We start from the raw sequence: 10,119 nt of genomic DNA, 5'->3' as shown, positions 1-10,119 counted from the left end.
AAATCAGAAGAAGATTAAAATTATTTCAATGTAAATAAATATTAACAGAGCAAGATGGACATCAACATAAATGGCTTTTTTAAGGTAACCAAGTGTTTGAACTTTGGTGAAATGGTTATAACCAACATTTAGGTTGTTGGACCACACAGACCTAAGCGTAAAGAAAACCACCACCAGCCAGTCAACCTGGTAAAAGAACAAAATAGGTCACAAAACAAAGTCAGCATCGGACTAATAGGACACACATAAGTATACATTCGAGGGAGAGAAAAACCATAAAAAGGAAGTTATAATGATAGAGACACAGAAAGCCAAGGACAAAAAGAAAGACGCACACGCAAGTCTTGCCAACATGCAAACCTCAGGAGAATTGTTGAAGGAAAGGTTAACTCTTCTGTGAAATTCAAATATCCCTGACATAATAGAGACTGATTCATTTGAGCAGTTCATGTTTACATTTCACACAAAGGGAAACATTTGTCCCACCTTTATCTCCAATGGTTGCCTTTATCTTACATTCCACTCAAGTATGAAATCACTTGAAGATATTAGTACAGGATAACAGGAGGATTTATTGGGACAAAACTACTCAGCATGGTATAACTGGACAAAGCCCAGCACTCATTTGTAAAATATCATTGTGGGTGGGTGACGGGGGGGAAGAGAATAAATGGGTGCCAAAATATGGGACTACAGCAACATCATCAATGATCCCAAAACTTTTATTTATTTGTTCATTTTGGGGTGGGGTGATGGTGAAGGTTGGGGTCGGGGTTAACAATGTAATGCATTTTATTTTTAATCAAAGTAAGTGCACACTAAAATGCTGACTAGAGTCTAACCTCTTGGTCAGGGGAAAGGAAGGATTTGTGTGTGTATATGCATGTAACTCTATGTGTGCAAGAGATAAAGTTTAAAAGAAAAGAGCAGACGAATGAGGTGGGGCAGCAGAACATGGGGGTACAGCAGTATGAAACATTCTGAGTAAAAAACAAAAATAAAAAGATTGACAAAATGCTATCATGCTTACAAAGGCTTTATATGAAGGTGACTTTTACTCATTTGAGCAACAATAATTGTCTACAAAATGAAACAATGCATACAACATAAGGTAAAATGTCCCATATTATGTCGGCTCATAGACTGGATCATTGATGATCTCTACTGGAGACGATGATCTATTCTAGCTAAGGACCTTCCCATTCAACAGGGAAGCATGTGGTTTGCTACATATCTTCCACTTAGTGTACGTTGACACATATGAGAAACTAACACCCAATTTCAATTGGAAAATAACCACTCCTAGTAAACCTATTAAAACAAGAACAAATTGCATATCAAGCCCATTTTAAAACAGAAAAAAAATTTGCCCTTCTGTTCATAAATATTCACAAATTTGTAGACATCAAGATTGCATCATAATTTCCCCAAATTAAAACTGATGAAATGTACTGTAACACCACATTTACTGCTTCAACTTTGTTTTTATATACTATGGTCCCAAAACTTGATTAGCCTAAAAAAGAGAAATATCAAATATTTAGCATAGCTAAATGATATAGCATAGCAGGAAGTTAAGCAAATTGATGGTGGTTGAGGAGAAGACCATCAAAAATGAATTTACTGCTCAAACTTGCACAAAATGTAAGTTAACATTCCTGAGCAAAAATAAGCTTAATACGTAAGCTTCTCATTCAGTTCTTTCAAGATTAAATAATAATAATAACAATAATAATATTAATAATATTAATAATAATAGCTAATATATACCATTTTCTAAATAACTGGTTGAAATAAAGCAAAAAGCCTATAATGATTTTTAAAATAAACCACATTGAATGTTACCTAAGGGGGAAATAAAATGTGCATTACATTAAGACTGCATTCAATTTTACCAAATGAGTCAGAATGCCTTTCATTGCCCCCCAGTGGAATCAACCCGTACTGCTACTTTAGAGGGAGTCAGAAATTAGGTGCGCAGATTCAAAGAGCTATTTCTAATCACGGTTTCCCTCACCCTTTCAATTACAGTTTGTTAGCCTACATCAGCAATACCTCTTTTGATAATGAAAATCACAGCGTGCTTCGCTAATTTGGTATATCCTCTCTTATCATCCACTTTAAAACTATCAGCATTCGCTTGACTTGTTCTGCCATTGGATATTCTCTGTGCTCTACCTTTAGTTTACATCCAACTAGGAGCAGTATTGTAGCAGAAACTATAACATCCAGCTGGTTAAGATCATTTGACAAACTGCTTATTGAAAAAGTATTGTAGTTTAATATAGGATTATAGGAAAATTATTTTGTATCGTATAGGAAAAAGTAGAAGAGAAAATGGCTCTTTATCATTTTGTTTCCTTTAACTTCTATTAATTAGTTTCTAATCTGAAAATAACATGGATCTGAACTGAATTTTAAAGAGTTTTCCCTTCAGTGCATTAGCACTTGGTTGGTTTTCTTCCGTGTCAAGCAGCATTATCCCTTGGTGGCTGACCACAGCTTCAACATGCCATTATAAGCAAACACCATGTACACAGCCTGTCAACAGCAGTGCACACACAGGTTCCCGTGGCATCAACCCTTTCATCATTTGATTGAAGAGTTTGTTTTTATTAAGAAGGCTATACCAGACGCATAATCACTATACATTGATTTAACATTACCTTTACAATTAAAGTCTTCACTGAAATTACAGAATAAATATATGCACATTTTTCTTCAAATCTTTGTGAGAGAGAAAACATTAAAAGTGCCTCCTACAAAGCCGTTAGTGGGTGACGATGGGGAATCCAGAAGCAATGGGTGGTGGGGGAGTGGGGGTTGGGGTCTTAACAAAGTGCATGGAAATATCCAGAAAACCTTGAGCGTTGTCTCTATTAATATTCACAAATGTTTTACCATCCGTGCGTTGGCGCATCCTTTTTACAAGAAGCACCCTGATATAGACAGAAGTCCTCATTAATTGTAATAACCATATTAATAAGATATAAAAATTAAATATAACACTGAACTGTAAATGTGTTGCAGTATCTCTGTTCATAATGTGACACAATAGTTCTCAGTAATTCTCCTCGCCTCCTGCACTGAAGCGAGTACATGCAGCAAACTGCAGTTCATTTTAATATATATTCTCTCTTTCATCATCATTTCCTACAAACTTTATGTGCATTGCCTCCGGGTTTTTGTACATCCTAGTCAGGGGTAAAAGAGACCAAGAGAAGTGCCCCCTAAGTCAGGGAGACGTCCAGCTCCCGTGTGTCTTGTCATGGTAGTCATGGTAACTCCATAAAAAGGGGGTTTGATTGACAGATGTATTTTAGGATGTTTTGTATGTTTTATTTCCCGGTGCCCCTGCTGTTCCTCTTTTGCTCTCTTTTGGGCTTATAGAGATATTTATATATTATAAAAATAACGGCTGTTGACATTGCTGGCTACTCTGAAAAAAAAGGCACTTCATTGAAATATCTGAGAATGGCCTCACCTCCCAAGTGATTTTGGAGGGAAACATTGTAACTGTAATGTAATAATTTTATTTATATCATGCTGTTTTTTCAAGTCTTTTTTAATAATTTTTGTTTGGAAGGTGGCAATGTGAACATGTTTACTTGTTTTATTACTATATATACTTTTTTGATTTTTTTGTTTTTTTTCTCCATGGGCTAGAGATGTTAAAACCGGTAAGATTTTTCCAAGACTTCGAGGTAATCCGGCTTGGTTTGAAGTTTGGCCCTTAACTCGAGGTAATCGCTTTGGGACGTGTCAGAGTAGCAGCCTTTCCCCGTCGTGAAAAGCATTGTCTCCTTCAGCCGTGCATCCTGCTGCAAATCTGGGTACTGCATGCCAGGTGGGTGCGCATGCGCCACATGCATGTCCTTTAGTTTCGGTACTGTCCCATACAAACAGTCTACAAAGCCCACTGTCGGCGTGGGCCTCTGACTGTCAATGACCGTGTGGCAGAGCCCCCCATTCTCATGAAATCCCGCCATGTCAGCCGTAGTGTGGTTGACTGTGACGATCGTGTTGAGTTGAGAGTTAGAGACTGCCAGGGTCCACTCTCTCTCTTTCTCTAACAAGGTTCTGTAGTTACTGTTGCTACTGCTGCCATTGTCTTTCTTGTCTGAAAACTGCGCTCTGTCTTCTTCTGCTATCTCCCCCTCTCTAGGCTTATAGATGGGGTTGTTACACATCTGAGTCACAGGATGGGGGATGTAATCATAAACGTGGCCATGTGCGTGTGTGTGATTAGTGTGAGTGTGTGTGTGCATACTCGGAGTTGGCTTTTCCGGTGTGCCGGTGTTACCAGCACAGCTCTGCCTTGGTGGGTCCTCAAAAATCCTGCACTGCATCTGGATGCCTGTTAGATCTACCTCAGAACGTTTTCGGAAGGGCAACTTCTTCCTGCGTCGAAGAACAAAGGCGAAAAGCCCGGCAGCCACAAACACAGCTGAAATGAAGAGAATGAGTAGGCTGAGGATAAGGACAGACAGTGGGACGGCTCCTCTTCCACTCGCCTGACCCATGTCAGAGCTCCCTGTGGTGTGGTCATCCCTACCAGGCAAGGCTGGCGAGGGGCCTGATGAATACTTAAGCTCAGGACAGATAACCTCAACCTCCAGAGAACGCAGGTCTTTTCCAAAAGCAAACTCAGGTGTCTTGCAAATGACATCTCCAACCACGATGACAGAGGAGAGCTTTTCTAGCCACTGTTTGAGGGGGATGATATCACAGGAGCAGTCCCAGGGGTTTTGATGAAGGTCAATCTGGACAATTGAGGCCAGATGCTCCAGAACACCATGCAAAGGCAGGGAAACAAAGTAGTTGTTGCGGAGATTGAGGCGTGCAAGGTTGGTGCCAGCAAAGGCCTCACTGGGGAGGGAGCGTAGGAGATTATCATTGAGGAAAACCAGCTGGAGCTTTGGCATTAGGGAGAAGGTGTTAGGTTGTATCTCGCGTATGACATTATACTCAAAGTAAAGATAATTCAGCATCAGAAGCCCCCGAAACATCCCAGGAGTGAGTCTCTCAATGTCATTACCATTTAAATATAAACTTTTTAAGTTCGGGAGGTTGATAAAAGCGCCCTCTTGGACATAGGATATTCGATTATTCCCTAAATGCAGTAAATCCAAACTTGAGAAGTTCCAAAAATCAGAGCGGTAGATTTTTTGTATTAGGTTTCCACTGAGATATAGTTTCTTGGCGTTAAGGGGCCGTGGCAGCAGCTCAGAGATGTTATGAAAGCCTTTCTCTTTACAGTTCACTGTTAGCCCCAGGTCATTGATGTGAAGGTTGCAAATACATCCGGCTGGACAAATTATTGGAATGGGGGGTCTAGTTTGGTAGCCAGCAATGGGGGGCTGATTAACGCCTGGGTAGATGCTACGTGGGGTCGGGGGGTTCTTTGTGGTCCGAGGTCTTTTGGTAGGCTTAACAACTCTTTCCTTGTAATCCACAGAAGAGGCTGTGTTATGAAAGGAGGAGAGCATTGAGGAAGGTTTAGTAGGCCATGTATTCTCATTGCTGAATGGGACCTGGGGAATTCCCAGCTTGGCCTCAATCTCTGCATCGGAGAGCAGTGGACAGAGCTCAGTGCGCTTGATTTCCCGTAAGTCTTTCCCGTGTAGGTGGAACGGGTACTCACACGTGATCTCGCCCACCAAAGCAGTATAAGGAATCCTCTCCAGCCATGTTTTTAACTGGACAATCTCACACACACAGTTCCAGGGGTTCTCCTCCAGCTGGATTTCCATTAAGCTCCTCCCAATGTACTCCAGTGTACCCTTATATGGCAATGTCTTTAGTCTGTTTCCTCTCAGGTCCAGATGTGTGAGTGATACAGACCGAAAAAGATAATTTGGGAGGATGGGGATCAGATTGTCATTTAGTATGAGCACTCGTAATTTGTGAAGGTGTCTGAACGCACCACTCTCAATCCTTTTGATAACATTGTAGTCTGCCTGGAGATATTCTAAACTCTCCAATCCCAGAAAAGTGTCATTCCTGAAAACCTCTAGTTTGTTTTCATGTAGAAACAGCCGTTTGAGTATTCCTAAGCCATTGAACGCTCCAGCGTGAATATCTTGCAAGGCGTTATTACCCAGATTTATGGATATGGCATTGTTGAGATGGAGGAAGCTGTTAAAGTAAAGCTTCCTCATAGAGTTTCTCTGCAGGTTGAGCTTAAAGGGCCGACTCCATATCTGGGATATCTGGCTGACATTTGTAAATCCTTTACTGTCACAGTGGACGTGAAAGATGCCCTCCTTGACCTCGCAGTAGCAGGGTTCGAAGCAGGGCTCGTCGATCTCCTCTGAGTCCTCTAGTAGTGGGATCGGGGTGGTCCATCCTAAGGCTATGGTGCTCAGCAAGGTAACCCACAGCATCCTTGCTGACACCAAGGGGATGAAGTCTCGGCTCCAGGGACAGAGCCACTTCACAGCACTGCAACAGAAAATAGAAAACGGAAAGGGGATGGGGCTGGTGATTAGACACACACCCTCACAAAGTGCATTAAGTAAAGTTTGATGTGAGAGAGGCAGGAAGAGAGAAAATGAAGGGTGCATTAGTTTTAGTGGAAGGCAAGATGGCTTTGAAATAAATAGCAATGAATAATAGAATAATGTTGGAAACCATTTGGATGTTTCAATATTGCTGAATATTTCAAACAAAATAAAAGCCCAACAATCTTGGAAGAGTAATGTGATACCCGGAAGCATAAACAAATCTCTATAGTCAAGACACTTACCGTCACCATATAGTCGGTAATGTCATTTATTACAAAAGCAGATACGCTGATAAGGTCACAATAAATCACCTCAGAAATACGTATCGTCGTGAATAAGCAGAGGTGAGTGAGGTTAGTGCTGTGGAGAAACTGTCCCCATGCTATATGTATTACATAACAGGGACCTCAATCTCTATTTAAGTAAGAAAAGCGCGGTGAAAAGTCAAGGTGCTTAAAAAGTCGTGCAGATACGTATGTGACGAAAACAATATGAAGACGACTGAGCATCTATCTATATCAGCTTTACATTAAAAAAAAGGGGGGAATAAGAAAATGTACTGTCGACCATTCATTTTATTGGAATCTGTAATTTTCCAATAATAAAATCTTAAGCTGGCTTTCCCAACTGGGGAACGCCATTTGAGCATTAGAACGCACGGGTGAGAAGCGCTGTGAGCGAACCTGGAGCTCAATGTTGAGGGTGTTTCAGTAGCTCCGGCCTAAAAATAAATAATATTACATATAAAAAACTTCACATAATAATAACAATAATAATAATAATAATAATAGCTTTGAAAAAAAATGCTCCGGTCAAAGATCCAGTTCAGGATCAAGTTCAGGATCTCCGTGGTGTTAAATGTAAATCAGGCACTCACGTACACACATATGCACACAAACACACACATACATAGTATCTTCGCTGTAGGCTGTGACTTTTCACGCGCGCGCACATGCACGCACCTAGCACTGTCCGTTCAAACGAGGGTGCTGAAAATCCAGATGAGACGCGCTAAGAGCTCTAGTCGTAGCAGAGCCGCTCTCCATGGTGCTGAAAAAAAAAGCCCGGCGAGAGGATGGAGAAACCGGAGGCAAAAAACAATGTTGTAATCCCAAAAAAAGACTTGACAGGAAAAGCACCAAGTGGGAAAAAGGAACGATCCTTGAACACGATCTCCTCTCTGCAAAATTTAGTTTTCAGTTCCCTTTCCATGCCTGTTCATCCAAGATTTATTGAATCCGCTTCCATGATAGTGATCAGACATCGCAGATGTGATCTCAAAAAAAGTAATAATGACATTTAACGTAACTTAAAATAATTCGTGCCATATTATATTCCCTCGGGATGTATCAAATAGGACGGTATACGTACTTAGTTTTGCGGGATTCCAACTTCACATATCCTCCTGCGCTGTGTCCTGTTGTTGCCCTGTGCGTCCCGCTCACCGTCCGATGCCGGGCTGTGAAAAGGAGAACGGAAAATTGGAGTGACCGAGCCGTCAGAGAGGAACAGGAGGGGACGAAGAGAGAGAGAGAGAAAAAGAGAGACAGAGAGATTGGAAGAAAGAGAACGGGGCTTTGAGAAGGGGGAGAGGAAGAGATGCGCATGTGAATGAGCCACGGATTCACAACTAAGCTGGGGAGATTCTCCACAGCCGTCCGTACTTACATGAAATAAAGTGCTGTTCATCGCGTGTCAAGTGTCAGTTGCAAAACGACCTATTAAAAGGTTTAATTTATATTCCACTTAGTGAGAAACGATGCTCCTAAACTCCAGTCTTACCAAAAGGATCCACAATCATTCTAGTATTTACTGAATTTCCCCCCAAAAAACAACATTGCTGTCAATACGGCTGAGAGAGCAGGGCGCTTATTGAAATACATGCCAAGCATAATGCAGTAGCCTCTCGTCGTGACATTGGCTAAAAAGCGGTGAAAAAAGAACAAACGCCTATTGATCAGTGGAGTGGACCTCTACGATCCGTTATCCTCGAAATATGGAGAGCGCTTGTTGTCCTTTTTGAAGTCCGTGGCTATGCAGACACCAAAAAAAAAAAAAATAATAAAAAAAACACACTGAAACACACAAGCACACACACACAAACAGATGCACGCACACATACACACTTGCGGTCTTCAGCTTGAGATTTTGCTTATGATACTCTCATGCACAGCAAAACCGCTCACCTTAGTTTCTTACTGCAATTGGAAAGCATCGGGGACAAAAAGCCCACTAGTTTAAATCTTGTTAGGTCTCTCTCTTGCTGGTTCTCTGCTTCTCCCCCCTCTCTCTCTCCTTCTCTCAGTGGCTGAGGTAAAAGAAAGGAGAAATGAAGACGTGATGGGAATGCAATCTCTCCCACACTTGCTCTTCGTTGACTCTGACTCTACCCCTTTCCTTCTTTTTTTCTAAGCAGTTTGCTTAAAATGCAAGTCCTCCACTTGTGCTTGTTCGCTTGTTCTTCCTCCCCTCTCCTCCACCTCCTTGTCTTCCTCCTTCGCCGCCGCCGCCTTCCGGGCGAGCGCTCACAAACAGTGTGGCCGGGTGAGAGTGTTCTCCTCTCGGCTTTAGGGTTGTGTGTCTGTCCGGTGTAGCAATAGCAAGAGTCTGTTGATCATATCAGTGGTTGGGTCAGCTGCCGCTTCTTTCTTTCTTTCTTTCTTTCCTCAGATCTGCTTCCCTGTCGTGCGTCAGAGGGGTGAGGGACTGCGCGGGGGAGGTGGAGGGAGGGCGAAGGGGTAAGAGACGCAGAGGAGAGCGATCTGGCGGTGAGAGAAAGAGGAGGAGGGGAGGGAAAAGAGTGATGGGGACGCTTGCGCTATAGTTCTGGATGCTGTCGAGAGGAGGAGAGGAAACGAAGTGAAGGGAGCACAGCGTGAGGAGCGTTCAGGCTTTCGCAGCGGGGGCGCGCATCAACGCAAAAATAAATAAATAAATGGAGTTAGGGAGCGCGCCGCGTGGCGTGGGTGAGACTGCCAGACCTGTGGATGACAGTGCGGGCGCAAGACGACTCTGTCTCCCCGCATGATCTTCTTTTCTTTTTATCGCTGAGATTTATGCGATGATAATCACAATCAAGCCCAATCCTTTTTACTGTGGGTAATTTACTTGTCTGCAGTTGGGCGAGCGAAATGTGGAGTTGGCACCGCTCACCCTGCCAATACCTCCTTTCTCTGCTCTGGAGACGAAGAGGGCGGCTGCGACTATCTACAGCGAGCGGGGTGAGAAAGGGAAACACGGAGCGCTTCATCGTCCCCTTCCGTTTGTGTGCCTTCCCCCGCCTCGCCTCCAGCGGGCAACACAAGCCCGTGTTGTGAGCAGGAAGCAGTGCCAGAAGCTCACAAGCACGACTGAGAGACCGTCACGATATCCAGTTCTTGCAGCTCTCCAAGGAGGAGGTTGATTACAGTGGAAAGTTGAGATCTCTCCACAGTGTCTCTGGTTATAACACACAACCTGAAAAGTCGCCAATGTGAGTCATCATTAGAATAAACCCATAATATTAGACAGCTAGAATATGTCTCAATACACGTATTGTTTTGTATTTATTCAAGGAGAGTGACTTTATGGAGAAAGCGTCATTCTAGTTTTTTTTTTTTTTGCACATTTTTCA

At 42.6% G+C, this 10,119-nt stretch overlaps 1 protein-coding gene across 3 annotated transcripts; it reads right to left on the bottom strand.

Moving 5' to 3' along the window:
• Nucleotides 1–706: 706 nt before the first annotated feature.
• slitrk3a (SLIT and NTRK-like family, member 3a) lies at nucleotides 707–9,629 on the bottom strand. Of its 3 annotated transcripts, none has more exons than XM_067507931.1 (3): nucleotides 8,693–9,628; nucleotides 7,878–7,965; nucleotides 707–6,444 (listed from the first exon to the last, which is right to left on the bottom strand). In XM_067507931.1, the coding sequence occupies exon 3, from the start codon at nucleotides 6,384–6,386 to the stop codon at nucleotides 3,672–3,674; it is 2,715 nt and encodes a 904-aa protein (XP_067364032.1). In that variant the 5' UTR covers nucleotides 6,387–6,444; nucleotides 7,878–7,965; nucleotides 8,693–9,628; the 3' UTR covers nucleotides 707–3,671. The 3 variants fall into 3 exon arrangements, with proteins under 3 accessions (XP_067364032.1, XP_067364033.1, XP_067364031.1); XM_067507932.1 differs by lacking the exon at nucleotides 8,693–9,628 and adding an exon at nucleotides 8,175–8,675; XM_067507930.1 differs by lacking the exon at nucleotides 7,878–7,965 and having other exon boundaries at nucleotides 8,693–9,629.
• Nucleotides 9,630–10,119: the final 490 nt, after the last annotated feature.

Source organism: Channa argus, chromosome 6 (genome assembly GCF_033026475.1).
Source record: "Channa argus isolate prfri chromosome 6, Channa argus male v1.0, whole genome shotgun sequence".
NCBI lineage: Eukaryota > Metazoa > Chordata > Actinopteri > Anabantiformes > Channidae > Channa > Channa argus.
Note: the sequence above shows the minus strand (reverse complement) of the source record. Positions and strands in the feature narration are given on the sequence as shown.